Consider the following 17,825-nt stretch of genomic DNA (forward strand, 5'->3'; position numbering starts at 1 on the left):
TTTTGTAATCGAACGCATCCCGTAGATCTTTGCGCGCTGACCGGCTCTTCATTTTTAAATGGTCTAGAGGAGCTCTCTGATAGGCTGGTGGAGGCAGAGACTGACTGTAGTCATATGTTGATAGTTCAGCTGTTTGTTTTAATAATAAACATTTAAACTTAGTCATTTACTCTCTACCAACTCCGGTACCCTCATAGGATAGAGTACAGCCTTTAATATATAGAAAAAAAGTACAATCGTTTAAAAAATGTACCACAGTTTTAATGTAGAATCAGATTTATTGCCAAGTAGGTTTGCACAAACAAATGCGTGTCTTGGTGTTGTGCTCAAAATTACACACAAAAATTAAGTTATCCTAAATTGTATTAAAAAAAATACAGTAAAATATGTAAATATTTATTCAAATAAGAGGAGCTGCTACATATTCATGTGTTAAATTGAAGAGGATGAAATAAAATGGACCAAATACTGACCAGGAATGTATAGATGCTCAATCATATGTTTATATATTTAGCAAAAAACACTGTAATGGGGAGCCATCTGGCTTCAAAAACGCTTTTATTAGCCTATGTTATACAGGATTTTATATTATTTTTGTTTCTCATCTTTAACACATTTATTTGTTGTACACTGTCCTGACATAATCTGTTTTATTTATTGGTTGAGGTCTATTAAAATTGTCGTATCAATACATAATCTATCACATAATCCTTAACCATATTTTTTTGACACAGGTTAAATATATAATAATATATAAAAACTGACTTGACTTGGCACAATCACATTTATTTAATCTGTAAACTGCAGCAAAAAAGCACAGCCAACTTCAACTGCACTCATTTAGTTACAGTGTATTAGCGAGACTGCTTTGAATGTAACCGTTCTCTGTTTCATTTCAACTTCCTGTTGGTGGATTTTGGTCAGTAGATTCTAATGGGTACAAATGACAGGTGTCTTTCACTACTTATGCCACCTCAGCAAAGCAACATTTTCCAAATTGCCAGCAAGTCACATTTAGTTATCACAACTCGTATACAGCCATGATCTGTTCACATAAAATGACACACATTTATAAACTGTTGTAATTCTACATTTTCTAACATCCCCCTTTTTATAATATTCTGAACATAACACTCTTCATCCACAATAGTCTTTATTCTTTAAAAAAAAAAAAAAATCACACTTTGAAAGGAAAGCACACATTTCCACCAGCAGCATCACTCTCTCACTGTATTCAGCTGACAGGCACCACTGCTGCTGACTCTGATGGAGCTCAGCTTACTGGGGGGGGGGGCGAAGCCTTTGACGGACAGGTGCACAACACAGACTCAACAACAGTGAGCACATCATGTAACAGACTGGCAGCAATGACATAACAAATCGCTGTGTCAAATAATGATTATCACGACCTCTAGTGGTAAACAGAAGACTTGCACCATTAAATAATGAATGCGGTTAGGTTTTAAAGGGTTGGTCCACCCAAATATGACAAACCCACCCACAACACTTTATCACTCGCATAACCACAGAACATGCTGTACAATGAGTATTACAGTATTGCAGGTAACAGTGAGTAATTAGGGCCTAGGCTGTGGAGAGAGATGTTGCTGGTGGATGTTTTTGAAAAGCAAGTTTATACTTTTCTATTTGCCTAAATACCACAAGAAGGAAGTGAGAAAAACACTATTTTTAAATTTGGGTGAAGCAGCCCTTTCTGTCTGTTCTTTTTGTTGTTTGATTGTTGACTTTTCGATAATAGACATTTGTATTCTTTATTGTTGTGCTCTGCTCAAACTGCAGACAGCGAGTACAAATCTGATAATAAATGCACCCAGTTAACAGTATATATGGTTTACCTAGCAGACATGCATGGCACACAGGCAGAAATTTAAGACCACCACAGGCTCTGACAGCCATCAGTGCATATACATTTTCTGGAGTCACTGACTCATTTTGAATGATTTGCAATTGCGTACTTGGTGAGTCACGAGACTATGCATATGTTTTAATAACAGTTTTATAACTAGAAATGTTAGTTACATATTTTAATAACTGTTGTTTTAGCCCTTTCAGCAAAAATAATTGGAGCAAGCTGAATATCAGACTGTGATGCTCAACGTTAATTACAACATATTACACCCACTTTATCTTTAGGACACATCTACACAGATGGGAATCTGATTCTGCTCAACAATGAGCACATTTTTAATAGCTTCAACAAATGATTATTTCTAGCATTAAATAATTAATCAAAAAATTGATTCAAGTAATCAACTTACTTAATATTAAAAATGCCCATTACAGGTTCCTAGAGCCCCACATGTCATCTTTTAATGGTCTTTTGTCAAACCAACAGCCCAAAATCAAAAAGTATTCAACTTACAGTGATATGGAACAAAGAAAAGTGACAAACTCTCATTATTTGAGGAGCTGGAACTAATGAAAGTCTGGTACTTTCTCTTGATAATTGTTAAATTAATCGTAATGACGTTTCAGCAGTCAGCTATTACACGTACATTATAGACATCTTCATCTCATTGATTTGACAGGGACTAACAAATTGTGTGGGTTAACAGACACTGAGACAAAGGAACTTGCATCATATTAGCCAGGAAACAGCTGCAGGGTGACATTCATCAGCTTCCCAAAAACATTTTTATTAGAACAGGATGATCATACTGTCGTCAGTGTTATGAAGAAGAAAAGTAGTGACATAGTCCTGTTAACATCACTAATGTACGCATAATACCCAGATCTGTATGTACAGTATGCATCGAATGTGTGTGTGTGTGTGTGTGTGTGTGACTGGTTATGTTGGGTTAGGGTCAACTCTGGGAGTAAATCCATGAAAAGCCTGCCAACACATTTTCTTAAGAGTTCTGCTGGGCTTCACTATGTATTTACACTATGTATGATTCACCCTTTCCAAAGCGACATAGAAACTTTTCTTGTCATCCAAACAGTGCCAGCCGATGGGTCCAATCTCACAATCTGCACAGATTAGATACTTGATTCTCCCAACGTCCTTAGTGAAGCCCACATTCTCAAAAGTGTACATGTCATCCACTAACCAGTGGGCAGTCAGAGTGTCCCCATCCGCTGAGCCCTCTGTGGTGCTGAGGTTGCTCTTTTTCCGCATGGACGGCAGGACCAGCTGATGGGAGAAAACAACAGAAAGAAAACACATCTCAGAATCAGTAGTGCATAATGATTTTGTATTCAGTATGTACCTGGAAACATGCAATGAATCTGAATTTAAATGGGATGTTGTTCTTTGCTTTCAATTAAACCCAGAGGGAAGAACAATGTTTTAAGAATACAATCTAAGACCCCTCTCCTGGTTTATACACATCAGACATGTTCCTTATTTATAAACGCAGCAGATCCATCAGGCCACAAGCTGACTGGACATACACCGTTATTTAATATTTGTAAATGCTTTGTGTGAATTGTTTTTTATTGTGATGTTGTATATGTGCATAATTTCTTCTGAAGACTTCCACAATAATTATCTTAAGAAATATGGTAAATGGAAAATGAACCATATAGAGCCACTTAGGGTTCAGTATCATGCTCAGGGAAGAGTCCGGGATCGAACCACCCTGCGGTTAGTGGACAACCCACTCTACCTGAGCCACAGCCGCTAAAATAAAGCTTAAATAGTGAGGATTCAAATCACAGTCATGTGTTCAGAGGCATTTTCAAATGCAGTGAGATTGCATTTAGCAGTAATGCATCCAAATCATCAAACAGCCTCATTTAAAAAGGAACCTACAGACCTTTTTAATAGGTTTAGCATTCTCCTACAGTGTATTTACTGGTGCCTTAAAACTCATGTTTGTTGTACATATACACTGAAGATGTATGTGTATGTATATGTATGTATGTATGTGTAAGAGTATGTGTGCTTGTATTTGTGCCTTTTTGTCTTTCATATAATCTAAAGCACAATGAACTCCTTTTGTGTGAAATGATGCTGTACAAACACCACGACTGACAGACTGATATAATCTGTGAACAACACATTTAAGCTTCACTGATATGAGTTCAGTACATAATGTCATCCATCTTTACCTCTTTCTCTGCAAACACAGCCATCCCCGGGCACAGCACCTTGGACCCGCAGCGTTGACATACAACAGACTTCCTGTTCTTGCCGTCCTCAGAGAGCAGATCAGACTGGTCAGGGCTGTCTTTGGACTGTTGGTCATTATCCATCTCGAGCCCTGACAAACATGCGCAGAAAAGCTTGGTACATGGTCTCATTCATCAGCCCAACTAGACTAAACTGAGGGACAGTAACTGACCGTAAGAGCTAAACAGATTTTGTTAAATGATAAACAAAATGTGGAAGTTCAGAAACTCACACTTGAATTATTCGCTGAATTCAAGACGATGCTGAAGTTGGTTTCCAATTCAGAGATATAAATATAATGTAACATATAATGTATCATATAATGTAAATAACACTGTAAACACATAGAATAATAATGTAAGTATAATGTAAATACTACAAATAATTCTATTTTATAATAAATCATTTATTCTATAATAAATATATTATAATCATGAATAAATGCTAATTAATAAAATAATGTATAATAAATGAAAGGTTTTGTTTTTTTTGCACTTTTATTTTTAATATAGACAGCATTCAGTCTATCATACTATATAAAATGCATGTAACTAACTTCACTTCTTCCCTGGAGTTTCTGTGCTCTCTCTTGTCTCTGGTGACTCTGTCCTGTTTAACATCCATGCAACCTGCTGTTATTATTATCATTGTTGTTACTTTTATTAACACTATATAGTAAATAAAACTGAACTGAAAGTAGAATTGAGTTGAATTGTTCATTCTGTGAAGCACCTCAGCATCAATGTATAATAATTTATCAATGTATATAATTTTATCTCAAAAAAAGAAAAAAAGGAAGCAAAAACAAACAAAAAACAACAAAGTGATTAAATTCCCTTTATGGGTGAAAGGAGACTTGGTTTAATCATTAATCATTCATTATATGAGGACTATAGCCTCTCCTGCAGTCATCTACTGAGAGGGATTAAAGGTGATTAAAATGTTAAATGTTTTTATTCCAGATGTTGGTTTAGGGTTAGGGGTAAAAATGCATAGTTGTTCTCTGCTGATGAGAGCTCATTAAATCTATCATTTGCCCTTTATATGCTCCACATCCTGATTCTGCCACTGCTCATCATGATATTTGAATGAATGATCACATTCAGTATGTAATAATCTGAGATGCTCAATGCAGGTACTGACTACACATTAGAAGTAACCAAGGAACCATCATTCATGCAGCCTCATCTCTCTGACTGGTCTTCAACTCACTTGAGCTCCTGCCAATGTAAAATATGCTTTGATTTCCACAGTCCTCCAGGGTGGTGTGGTAGTTTGAATAAAACAGGGATTATACAGACAGAGGCATAATCCTGCCATCTCCTTTCTGTGAGGCTATTTTGGCTGCCTAAACATGCCCAAAAACTCATGAAAATTTGCACACGTGCCAGACTTGGTGAAAAATGTGATAAATTAAGGGTTGCCAAAATGGGCGTGGCAAAACGGCTCTACGTCGCCACATAAAACATCTTAAAATTGGAAGTCCCTCCCCCCAGATCAATGCAGGTTAATGACATTCAGCATGCACATGCACCATGTTCAGATGCACAAAAAAGTCTCTTGGAGCCAAATCCTAAATCCAACAGGTAATCGGCCATTTTGATTTTAATGTGCGATTATGGAGCAGAATTTCTGATTGGACAATGACCTGCTCTCTTATTTAATGACTGATGCCCCTTTTTGTTCCAACACCTGTGAAAGAGTGCTAGACATAGTAGAAAAAGCCTTAGCGCTGTTAAAACGCACCTTCACATTTGTGAAACCTTTACTTTGCTCATGAAAACGGAAAATGGCAATTTCACTGATATTTTTCCAGTCAGACATCAGATCAATTCCAGATCAAAACCCACAACAATTCGATTAATCCAATCCTAATAATGATCATCATCATCCTGATCACTGGACATCCAGATATTATGTTAAATATTAACAAGGCTTTTGCTATGATGTCTAACACTCAGGTGTCGGAGCAAAAACGGAGAATCCGTCGATAAATATCATTATTTAAGTTTCCCTTAACTTTTCCCTCTATTAACCCTTAATCGTTAGCTAACTTAAGCGACGTGAGTATGACTTATATTATGCATGTTTACGCACACTCTGATATACTTACAGCTAAACAGAATAAAAGCTCAGCTGTAAAAACTAAGGTTGCAGTGTCTAAGTTACTGTCACTGGAGCTGCAGCTAACGCCTATGCTAACACTGATTCTAACACTGAATTCCGCCGACAGTGACGAGACAAAAAAACACAAAACACACCGTCAACATTTGTTACACATGTCTGAGTAAAGTAAAACAAGACCTACCGAAAGATTGACGGGGAAAACAAGGTTGAACACTGACAACTGATTGGTAAAAACAGACAGGTTAACTAAAGCTAGGCTAGCATACTAGATGGTTTCCACCCACTAATGCTCTCGGTCAGAAACACACGGCGATTATTTTGGTTCCTAATTAAACAGGATAAATCTGAATTATTGACTAGAAAAAATACTGTATCATTGTTTCTGCTAATTATACGGTCTATTGAATGTAGGTTAAAAATGCACTGTAGAAGTGGCAAAGATGATAGGTTTAGGGATGAAATATGATTCATTTTAGTCATTTAAACTATGCTATTTGAGAGAACAATTATTAGTTGTTTTTCAATACACACAAAACATAATGAATTTATTACACTAACAAAAAAATAAGTAACATAAAAAAACATAAGAATAGCTAAATCTGAGCGAACAGAATTAGCTACAAATGCTGTTAAAAAAAGGAAATGAAATTAAAGCTGCAAGTAGCGTTGGGTGGGACCCCGCACCCTTGCGCATGTCGGGCCGTGGCGAAGCGGAAAGGTTTAGTTTTCCGTGCATTTATCGGACACTGTAATAAGTAGATATACATTACATACACACACACTCACTCACACACACACAAACAAACACACACACACACACACACACACTCTCTCTCTCTCTCTCTCTCTCTCTCTCACTATCTCTCTCTCCCTCTGTCTGTTTGTGTAGACATTTAGACTGAGCAACTGAAATGAATTGCCAACACTTTGATGAGTCAAACAGGAGAGGAACTTATTTCCAGTGAAACATGTAGATATGTTTGCAGGTCATGCTCTTGTAATTCGTGTTTGATCTAGATTTACAGTGAAATAGTTGACAGACTGCACATATGTCTAAAAACATAATAATAATACAGTCAATAAACTTGAACTCCAGGCAACCCTCACCCTCTTGCCTCCTCATAATTTGTTCTTTTTTTCACTTAGCCTACTATAACAGCTGTGAGTTTTATGATAAATTGTGAATTTTGACAATACCAAAATTGTAACTTCCTGATTTTGAGGGTGGTTTGTGAGGATAACAATAGCTAAAGCTGTCACGGCAGAAACATTAACGCTCACTTAAAAGTAAAATTATTCAAAAGAGTCAATTACAAATAAAGTACATAAGTATTATCGGTAAAATATACTGTAACTAAGGTGTAGTACTCAGTATGGAGAATTATTATGTTATTATATCATTAGTGATGCATAACTCTGTATGCAGAATTTTAATGTTGTAACAATTGTGACTGTGTGCTTATTAGCCTAGGTGTTCATGAAGAAGCCAATGTTAATGACTACCAACATATATGATTATTTATAAATTCATCATAGGATTTGTATATTTACCTCCACAATGTAGTGGAGTAATAAAACAATAGTATGAAGTAGAATAAATAATAATAAGAATAAGTATAAGTACAGTATCTCAGTAAACATAAAAGTATCCTCTTTATGAAATAATAGGACAGTACTTGACATACATGGGCAGTGTGACGTCAGGCAAAAAAGCCCAAAAAAATATACTTTAAAAAAAAAGTACACAGGGAGTATTTTCTAATGATGGACATTATTACAGATGTGAACACACATCTCTGCCGATGTTCACATGTTCTGTGCTAAATGGAATCTCAAACCAGCAGCTAATCCAAGATGAGAGAAAAGTGTTCTTTAGTCAAGGTTTATATGCTGAAAACATAATTACTGTTCATCTTTACAATTCACTTGAACTGTTTTGAAGATCGGAGATTCAGGTTCAGTCAGGTTCTGCTGCATGTATCAGGACAACTTTCAAATTCTCATTGTAGACACACAAGCAAAGGGACACCATGTTTGTACATGTGGAAAAAAATTTATTACAATAATTTTCCAAGATTACCATTAATAAATATTTATGTTTACATTTCAGTGAAATGTATGATTTATCACTTTCTACACAGGACATTACACAAAGTCAAGAATACACCATTTTAGTCTTTGTAATAAAGCTTGAATAAGTTGATCTAGAAAAAGGAGTCTTAAACAGCAGTTGATACAACCTATCCATGGAGTTGTAAGTTCAATAATGATTCGATTGTATATATGGCAAGGAAAACAACAAAAGTCAACATCTGGAAATCCTTGAAGCTCCCTTGACTGTTAAGATAGGCCCTTTTATTTAAAAACATTTCCGTTGGCCTAAGGCACAGGAATACTAAAAGTTTATATCAATCAAACGTAACACATTTTAAACCCCGTACAGCGATTTAAAGTTTTGAATTTAATAGTATACACTAAGGTGCATTTGATATTTACACCTCTGATTGCATCTGAAATCTAGCACAAACGAAATATCTCTAGCTGACAAAAACACAATTTGACCTATTCGGATCTGTACATTGTGCGTGGGGGCCCAGGAACTATTACTCTAGAAATGGATTAAAGATGTATTACCAGACTGAAAAATGACAGCAGGGGAGTTCTTTTCATGTCCACATGTTAAGCATCTTAGTCTAACCTGTACTGACCTCATTTGTTTTTACACAGATGCTACAAACCTTTCCAGCTTTTCTGTGCCATTAAACTATTTAAAAATCATTTGTTTGGGACTTCCACCACATAAAATAATAATAATAACAATAATAATGATAATGCATCGAATGCAAACAAACTTTTCAGAATTAAAAATAAAAAGAGAAATTCAATTTAAGTATCCAATCCAATTGATTCATTTTGATTGAAATGCCACACAGGTAAACATCTAATTAAAATCAACCCCCGTATTACTCAGTGGATCATTTTTATGGGGTTTAAACTACATGTTCCTTTCATGACTAGTTTGTTTCAGTGGGATTTTAGGGTATTGCCTGTGCTTTCCCAGTACAGCTCATGTTTTATTGCAGTGTGGGTAGATTTGTGTCCATGTTTTAATGGCCTGCTGCACAATCAGTGTCAGCATGGTTTAAAATAAAAATCTGGGGACATCCATACACACTGTGTGTGTATCCTTTCATCCTCCTCATATGTGAAGGCCCTCCAGTATACTGGAGTATCTTCGAGTAATGGTCCTGGACTGTTCTACACCGAACTCCTATTGGTCGGTACATTCATCTTCTAACCTGCGTGCACACTGAGCGGGAGAAAAGGAATAGTTTACAGTACGTGCGCTCTGCTACAGCACAAATAATACTCTCTGCACTCTTTGTGCAATGGTAACAGACTATGGAGATATTGGGGTACTAGCAAGCTTCTAAGAAGTGACCATCAGTTACAGGGATGCATGATTTTGGTTTAAACCCATTTTTATCTTACTTGACTTCAAGCTTCATAATTATTGAAGAAGTAGTGCCTATTGAAGATTCCCTCCACAGTTCATTGGCTAGTCAATGCTACTTTATTGGAGCAAAACAGGGCCAAAGCAGAAACATCACCAAAACCCTAACGACATGTTAGCAAATCAGAAGTACAGAAGGAGCAATAAGTGAATATATTGACTTCCAGCAGCATTTTGTATGTGTGTGTATGTGTGTGTGTGTGTGTGTGTGTGGAGGGGGCCTATAAAGAAAAGTAAGTGTAAATCACAGTCAGGGCTCTCAGAGTAGAGAGTCATCTGTGCATCCTCCCTCGAGGCCATAACGAAACTCCTGCAGGTTGGAAACTCCATAGAAATGGATGAATGCCGCGGCCACGACCAGAACATGAAAAATCTGATGAGAGTGAAACTGGAAGGAGTAAAAGAAACATGTATATAAGTAACATGAATAATCCTCTGCGTGTGTTTGATCAAACAAAGAAAAAAATAATAGTGGTGTCTCAAACTGCCCCTTCTTGTAATTCTTTATTTTGTAAATTAGAAACACTCATGTTTCAAACATGAATATTTGTGTGCTGCAACTCTCAAAAGCAAATGTTGTTATGTTACATAACAAACTAAATACTTACCCAGATGTCACACTTGCCCGGGAAATAGCGTTCAGGGATTCTGGCGGCGTACAGCCCAGCACCAGTGATATACATGGCACCCATCAGATAAAACCAGCCCATCTGGCCAACCGTGGTGGCCTTAACAAAGCCCTCCTCAATGGTGAAGTGCATGGTGGGAACAATGCCGCTAAGTCCCAGACCCATAAAAACACCTTGAAAAAAAGAATGGACTTGGCGTCAAAATCAACATTTCTTTATATTAATATAAAAATATGAATAAAAATAAAAACAGTGGCATATGTTTAAAAAAACATATGCCACACATACTGCATATACAGTATTATTCTGAACTGGTGAGCACCTGCTCGTGTAGGTCTGTGACGAGGTGTGGAGAACCGGTCCCACTGGGCCACTATGATGGCGGCAATACCAAGAACGCATACAATGGTGAGGTAGATAAGTCGAGGCTGAGGGGAACAATAGAATGAGTAGTACAGCCAGGGCACGAAGGAGCCCATGATCAGGAGGGCGATGCCCGAGTAGTCAAGCCTGAGGAAAGATACAAAGATGATAGCTTAACACAAGACAGCTAAAATTCTGTCATGTTTTATGAAACACAGGTGCAATGACACTCAGGAGGCTTTGATGTTTAGCACTGTTAACTAAAACTGTTATTCTGATCATCCCATGCTTCTTTATTTAGGAGGTAGATCAATGATACGGTTTCCTGTCTTTATTTAGACAAGATCAGGCACAGCCTCATATTGAAAGCTACTTAGTGGTGCATGTTGATTTGAGTGTGGCTCTATGTGTAGGTTATTTGACATTATCTTTTCTACATATTACTTATGGACCATCTCTGGACTGACTGCGCCAAGCTTTCTTCCCTTTTCCATTTTTAACATTTCTTGGTTGTGTTTTTTGGGTATATTTTTTTGTACATATTCAAAAAGCTTATCTTTTGTATCTTGATTATAGAGTTTCTTTCTGTAATAGAGCCTGAAATATTTTCTGAAGGAATGAGGAAGACGTCACATAACCTGTATATGTGAGAAACTTTAACAGATTGTTGCCAAGAGGATAAAGAAAGCACCTCATTTGGCAATAACAATTCATTCTGAAAATAAGAAAAATTATTATGCAGCATCATCTAAGGTTTGGCTGGACGATGGACTATTTTGTCCTGACCGATGATTATGTATTCTGTCTAATACATTATTTAAAAACCTGCCCTTCTGTTACTTAAAATAGGCACAGACTGACAGTTACAAATGATTTCTTTAAGAAATGCTGTAAAAGTAGGAGAGAAACAGTGTTTGACAGTATGAGGTCTTACTTGGAGAAGGTGCGAGACACTTTCTCAGAGTGGCAGTAGACCGTATGAAAAAGCCAGGAGAAGCTGAGGCAGAGCACAGCTCCCAGGAAGAACATCCCAAACACCACTTTCTCTTGCAGTGGGGCCATAAAGTACACGTTAGGCCTCAGCATGGTTAACGTGCCCAGACAAATGAACAAGATCAGCCCTGAGGAAAACAAAATTCTTTTATCAGTGTCTCCTTGACTCCTGCATGAAACAGACCACTTAACATATAAATGGCCAACGACAGAAATGCTTTAAAATGCTGTTACATTATAACATTTAAAAAAAAAATCTACATGTAAACTAGTCTCTTTAGCAACAACATTAACTAATGTTCAACAATAATCATTCTCACCTAACAGGTGAGTCCAGATGTTTCCCGTCTCAGTGTGAATTCTGAAGATGCTTCCAAAGCAGGCCCGGAAAGAGGGCATAGGGGGACGATGTCCGTGCAGGAGGTAATCGTTGTCCTTCAGCCACTCTGGAAGCACATGGAAAGGGATGACCCTCCAGCGTCCCTCCCAAACCTGAGAAAAAGAATAGCTTTTACTCACAGAAGCCCACATTCATAACTACTATGACTTTGTTATGAACAGTTCAAATATATCTATGTGGTTAAATGCTGATGATCTTTACAGAGATTTAAATATAAAATGTATTTTGTGTTATGGGCATTTATTAAAGTTTCCAAATACTTTAATATTTCCACTCACCTAAAAATGTATGTGTTTTTGGTTAAAGATCAAGCTGCAATACTGATGCCCTAAATGCTGAAAATGTCACAATGGTTACAAATGAACTGAAAAATATTGTGACCTTTTAGTTTATTGGAAACAACTTTGCTTTCATGATCATTGTATGGAGTAGTGATATATGTATGTTTGAGTGCCAACTGAGTACCAGAGATACCATCCCAATTCAGTAGTCTATCAATTAAAATGGCAGTCAGTGGTGTCAAAGGCAGAATATTCACCTTCATCTGTACACATAAGAGTGTAGTTAGTTAATTTAAGCAGTGCTGTTTCAGTGGTATGTCTTTGATGGAAGCCTGATTGAAATTTATCAAAAGATATTGTATCCTTGAACCAGTTGGAAGTTTGGAAATGGGCCTGTAGTTAACTAAACTGGTGGTATCTAGAGAGGATTGTTTTCAGTAGAGGGAAGACACTGGCTGTCTTGAAATATTCAGGTATGTAACCAGAGGAGAGAGGCTGATTGACAACAGAGAAAAGACAGGGAGCAATGACTGGCAGGACCTCTAAGAAATGTAGTTTGAAATGTATGTGCAGGGCAGGATGGACACCTGTGTGAAACTATATTGACGAGATCTTGCATGGAAATAGGATTGAACTCAGACAGCAGAACAGGACAGGTAACTTGAAATTTGGAAACTTATCACAGTCATCAGAGCAGGTGGCAGGTAATCTATTATGTATAAGGTTGAGCAGATGGTTAACATTATCAAACAAAAACCTTGGGTTATGTTTGTCATTGTTGATCAGGCCAAATGTTCTCACATCTTGATTGAGAATGGTTAATAGCTCTTTCATGTGAAGGTAGTGAACATGGACGTGTTATTTTTTCATCTACACTCTCTAGCTCTACACTCAGCCTTTCCATTATCTCTTCTATGGCACTGAATCTAGTCAAGGGAACAGATTGACAAACCGGGCCAGTCTGATTTTATCTGGAACAATGGTATCAAGAGCTAAGGAGCACAGTTCATTAAATCAGTTAACAGAGTCGTTAATATTAGACCTGAAAAATAAAACTCACTCATACTATACCTCTATCTCGGGTTTCTATCCCTGGTTGTTGCTGTTCACCAAGACCTACAACTGTATGTCCATTAATCTCACTGCTTAACCAGAGAAATATACAACATACACCTGTGAGCTCAACAGGGTGTTGAGTTTCAGCTAATCTACTGTGGCTGTTGCAATATTTATGTAGGTTCAACATGAGGGTGCGGGCAAAGTGGTGAAATGTAATTGGATCTCTTTTCTATATTCTCTCATATTTGGATGTTTAATGACCCCGTATTTATGATGTTATTTATGATAACATTCATGTTTCTCAGATCAAGAGGAACTGAATTGCTTGATGAAAGAACTAGAAGTAACTACTTAGTTTATAGTAACAATATCAATACTAGTTATTATATAAATCTGTGCTCAATAAAACCCAAAATGGGAGCAGGAAAGGGAAACCAGACTGGATAATATGCAGACCTGTACACATCAGTCTGAAACATGGATTAATCTAATGTCACTGCATCAGTAATTTTACTGGCAGTTTAGCAAATTAAAATCTGGATTTGAGCTGCACACTGAATGGGTACCTCTCCACGTTCAGGGATTATTAAATTGAGAAGACATATTTACTTTGTGTACAAACTCCTCCATCTTCTCCATGGCGTGGTGAGCCTGAAGTGGTAAGGTCAGCACCTCTCCCACCTCATCATCCTCCTCTTCCTCATCAGCAAGCATCGAGGCTCCCTTTACAGACATCATAAGAGATTACTGAAGCTACTGAGCAGAAACAGCATTTCTCTGTTTTTTTTTTTTTTTTGAAACAGTCCTACCTCCGGATGGACACCTTTAGATGCTGCCTGTCGACCCCCTCCTTCCTCCAGCAGTGGGCCCAGCTCCATCAGCTCAACATCTGGGACACGGCAGTCCTCAGAGATCCGGCAGTCTGCATCACTTGCAGACCCGTTTCGGCCTGACATAGGGAGACTGCCTGATGCCACACTCACAGTCTTTGTATTCTGTGTCAGATGGTACACTTAAAAGTCCTCCTGAGCAGCCAGAAACACAAATCATAATATGTATTTGCTATGATAATGTAACGCTGTACTTTTTAAGACATAGTAATATTGTAAGATAAGATTTATTAGTCTCACTATGGGGAAATGTATATTACTGCAGCAGCAAAGTGAACAGTAAAAATAGAAGAGCGTCAATAAAAAAGAATAAAGAACAACAGTGGTAAAAAAAATATATAGTAAAATAAACCTAACATTATTTACAAGAGTAATATTGGTGTTGAGTGATAATATTCCTGAATTTGATATTGTTATCGCACAGATTGGAAGTGAAAAATAAAATAAATAAGTATATAAATTGCTCAGTTAAACTGTAATTATTAGTATATCTCAAAATATGAATATTGCACAGTAGTGAAGATTAAAGTAGGGATTCGGCAAAATATCAATATATTGATATTTTGAGACCAGATATTATTAGATATTAGACATTAGAGAGAGGATATTGTAATATTGGGATAAGATTTTCCTGGTTTTAAAGGCTACATTATAGTAAAGTGATCTTATTTTCTTAACTTACTAGTCTGTTCTAGCTTGTCACCGGCTACTTCATTTAGTACACATGTGCAATCTAATTCAATCCAATACAACAGCTCTGCTTTAAAGTCTATGTTTATGAAGCTTAATACATGTTCAGTTTTTGTAGACTTTGTCAAAAAAAAGGTGATAATTGTGCTTTGTTTTGATTGAGGTCATAGTGGGTGATGGTGGTGTATCAGGGTGCATTATATTGAATGGTGTTCCTAATAAATTTGTCCACCCTATTAACATACATGAGGGGGGCAAAATATTAGCAACACCATTCAACATAATTCACCCCAGTACGCCACCACCGCTTAGTACGACCTCAGTAGTTAATATAAAGTATAATTATCACTTTTTTGACAATATCAACAAAAACTGAAAACGCGTACTTCATAAACGTCGAATATAAAGCAGAGCTGTTGTATTGGATTGATTTTGATTGCATAAATATACCTAATTAAATGGCCGGAGACTGTACATTTCTGATGATTATTTATCAGAAGTTTCATTGGGTAAACATTTTGTGAAAGCACCTGCGGTCATCCCTACAATATGGTGGTGATATCGATATTGAGGCATTTGCTCAAAAAATGTTGTGATTTTTAAGTTTGTCCATATCGCTTAGCGCTAGCTTTAAGGTTTTAAGATGATTGCTGGTTTAAAGCTATTTGTGGTCATGAATCAAAATCTTCATTAAAAGCGTGGTTATCTATCGGGATCCCTGTTTTGTCACATCACAAAACAGGAACAAAGCAGCGGCTCGATTCATTCAGAGCTGATCAATTATCGGTCAACAGCACGACAATCCTGGTGATATAAGACAAAAACATTGATCTATGACACAGATCCGAGGCTGAAAACACAAACAAAGCCTTACACAAAGGTTTCATAGGTTAGCAGACGGATGTGTATTAACATTAGCTCCGTGTCAGACGGAAAAAATGTAAACAACCGCAACATATGATCGATTAAACGCAGATTCACCAACTCTACACGGTTCAGTACATATTGTGTGAAGGAGCTGACCTGAAATTTAACGAGTACCGACCAGTGTTGTAGGTTAGACGGACACAGATGGCTCTTATATCATCTCGCTAATGTTAGATACCTTGTAGCTAGCGCCGAGCTGCCGCGGCGGTGTATTTCTTAACCTACCAGCAGGCGAACACACACACACACAAATATATCCTCTCAATATTGGCATCTACTGTTGCAAGTTCATTAAATTGACAAAAGTTACCTGACAAGGTAGCCTTCAAACCAGGAAGGTGAATTATTTATCGAAAATGCGAAAACAATCCTTTCCGGAAGCTAAAATCTCTTCCGTAAACCTAACCTTTTTCTTCTACTCTTGATTTACTGGCAGATCTCAAAGAACGATGAGGAGCATACCGCCATCTACTGTCAAAGAGAAGTTAACACCATGTTATTTAGCGCATTTTTTAAATATCACCCACTAACTTTTAGTCATTCATGGTGTCTTCCTGGCGACTCTTGCCACATGCCCCTCACTCTCCTTCAGATCCCACTCCAGTCCCACCTCTCTCACTTTACCATGTACTACTCTTTCTGCTTCATACATGGTGTAATACCAATATGTTAAGCATTTTCTTTATCTCCACAGTTCCCACACACATCACCATCACTGTTCCTTTACCCCAGTACAACCAAAGGGCTATTTAACCCTGTTATGATGATTTCCTCCCCTCTGTTCCTTTCCTCATAGTTTTTTGTCATGACCAACTTCTGTATTTTGTGATACTTTCCTTTCTAGTCTTCCGCCCACCTTTTTGGCCTTATAATATCCTCCTTTCCTCTTAATCAGTGCCCTATCCTTTTCCAAGTGGAACCAGTCGTGTTATTTCCTTTTGCAATGCCCTTTTTAGGTAGTTATTGACACATTTGTTCCCTTTCAATCCCTCGTGTGCTGATACACAACCGAATTGTCCATCTACACCACCTCTGAGATCTTACCAAACTATGGTAAGTGCAATGAGTAAATCTGACAATTGTTGCTAACTGCTTTCCAAAAGGGCTAATGAATCAGGGAACAGCATGTCCTCTTCAACATACTCTAACCCAATAAAGGCCTGCCACTATTGCTGTTGTATATTATGCTAATTGGTGGGACAATCTTTGGAAGATACATTAAAAGCATCACAACAGCTTGGCCTTTTTGGACTGTGCTGGTCATATTGAGGAGGACAGGAGCTTCCACATTGGGGTAAACGGGTAATTCACACACAAAGACCAATACTTACTCTGATTCTCATGACCCATTGGAGTATAAGCTAGGATTTATCTGTACCCTGCACCAACAAGCTGATAATGTGCCAACAAACGCCCAGGCCAAAGAGAAGGAGCACAAACACTGTTGACATTTGAATGATGACTCACCAGACTAGAATAAATGAAACTCAACAATATGCAAACATTACTCTTTATTTACTTCACCAGGGAAAACATTTTCACAGATATTTTAATAGCAACATTACACATTAGGTCCACTTCAACTACTGTAATGGAAAAAAGATAAATAAAAAAAGGCAGTAAAAAAATTCACACAAAGTAACATGATTGTGGTGTCTTACATTTATACAAATAGACACAGTCTTTACTGCTGCTGGATTTCACAAACTCAGTCCATGTCTTCACTGATTTCAAGTCTCACTTCTCCAAATTTTGGTCCAATGGTATCATAATAAATTAACAAATAAATACTACTCAGTGTGTAACTATTATTGAAT

General features: G+C 37.2%; 2 protein-coding genes across 3 annotated transcripts; both read right to left on the reverse strand.

The window, feature by feature from the left end:
* Window positions 1-2,636: 2,636 nt before the first annotated feature.
* Window positions 2,637-6,547, reverse strand: rabif (RAB interacting factor). Its single transcript, XM_053315737.1, has 3 exons — window positions 6,444-6,547; window positions 4,075-4,226; window positions 2,637-3,154 (listed from the first exon to the last, which is right to left on the reverse strand). Exons 2-3 carry the CDS (start codon window positions 4,216-4,218, stop codon window positions 2,906-2,908), a joined length of 393 nt encoding a protein of 130 aa, XP_053171712.1. The 5' UTR covers window positions 4,219-4,226; window positions 6,444-6,547; the 3' UTR covers window positions 2,637-2,905.
* Window positions 6,548-8,278: 1,731 nt separating this feature from the next.
* adipor1a (adiponectin receptor 1a) lies at window positions 8,279-16,421 on the reverse strand. 2 transcript variants are annotated; one of them, XM_053316209.1, is made up of 9 exons: window positions 16,319-16,421; window positions 14,311-14,526; window positions 14,111-14,224; window positions 12,082-12,253; window positions 11,807-11,889; window positions 11,703-11,719; window positions 10,728-10,915; window positions 10,385-10,578; window positions 8,279-10,164 (listed from the first exon to the last, which is right to left on the reverse strand). In XM_053316209.1, exons 2-9 carry the CDS (start codon window positions 14,455-14,457, stop codon window positions 10,036-10,038), a joined length of 1,044 nt encoding a protein of 347 aa, XP_053172184.1. In that variant the 5' UTR covers window positions 14,458-14,526; window positions 16,319-16,421; the 3' UTR covers window positions 8,279-10,035. The 2 variants fall into 2 exon arrangements, with proteins under 2 accessions (XP_053172184.1, XP_053172183.1); XM_053316208.1 differs by having other exon boundaries at window positions 11,703-11,889.
* Between the last annotated feature and the right edge of the window lie 1,404 nt (window positions 16,422-17,825).

Source organism: Scomber japonicus, chromosome 3 (assembly GCF_027409825.1).
Source record: "Scomber japonicus isolate fScoJap1 chromosome 3, fScoJap1.pri, whole genome shotgun sequence".
NCBI lineage: Eukaryota > Metazoa > Chordata > Actinopteri > Scombriformes > Scombridae > Scomber > Scomber japonicus.

Bases quoted from the DNA above. Each gene is read 5' to 3' on its own strand.
- rabif (XM_053315737.1), bottom strand. From the start codon at position 4,218: ATGGATAATGACCAACAGTCCAAAGACAGCCCTGACCAGTCTGATCTG. The intron at 3,155-4,074 runs GTAAAGATGGAT...TTCTCCCATCAG, and splicing joins CTGTGTTTGCAGAGAAAGAG to CTGGTCCTGCCGTCCATGCG.
- adipor1a (XM_053316208.1), bottom strand. From the start codon at position 14,457: ATGTCAGGCCGAAACGGGTCTGCAAGTGATGCAGACTGCCGGATCTCT. The intron at 14,225-14,310 runs GTAGGACTGTTT...ATGTCTGTAAAG, and splicing joins CTAAAGGTGTCCATCCGGAG to GGAGCCTCGATGCTTGCTGA. The intron at 11,890-12,081 runs GTGAGAATGATT...TGTTTTCCTCAG, and splicing joins CATCTGGACTCACCTGTTAG to GGCTGATCTTGTTCATTTGT.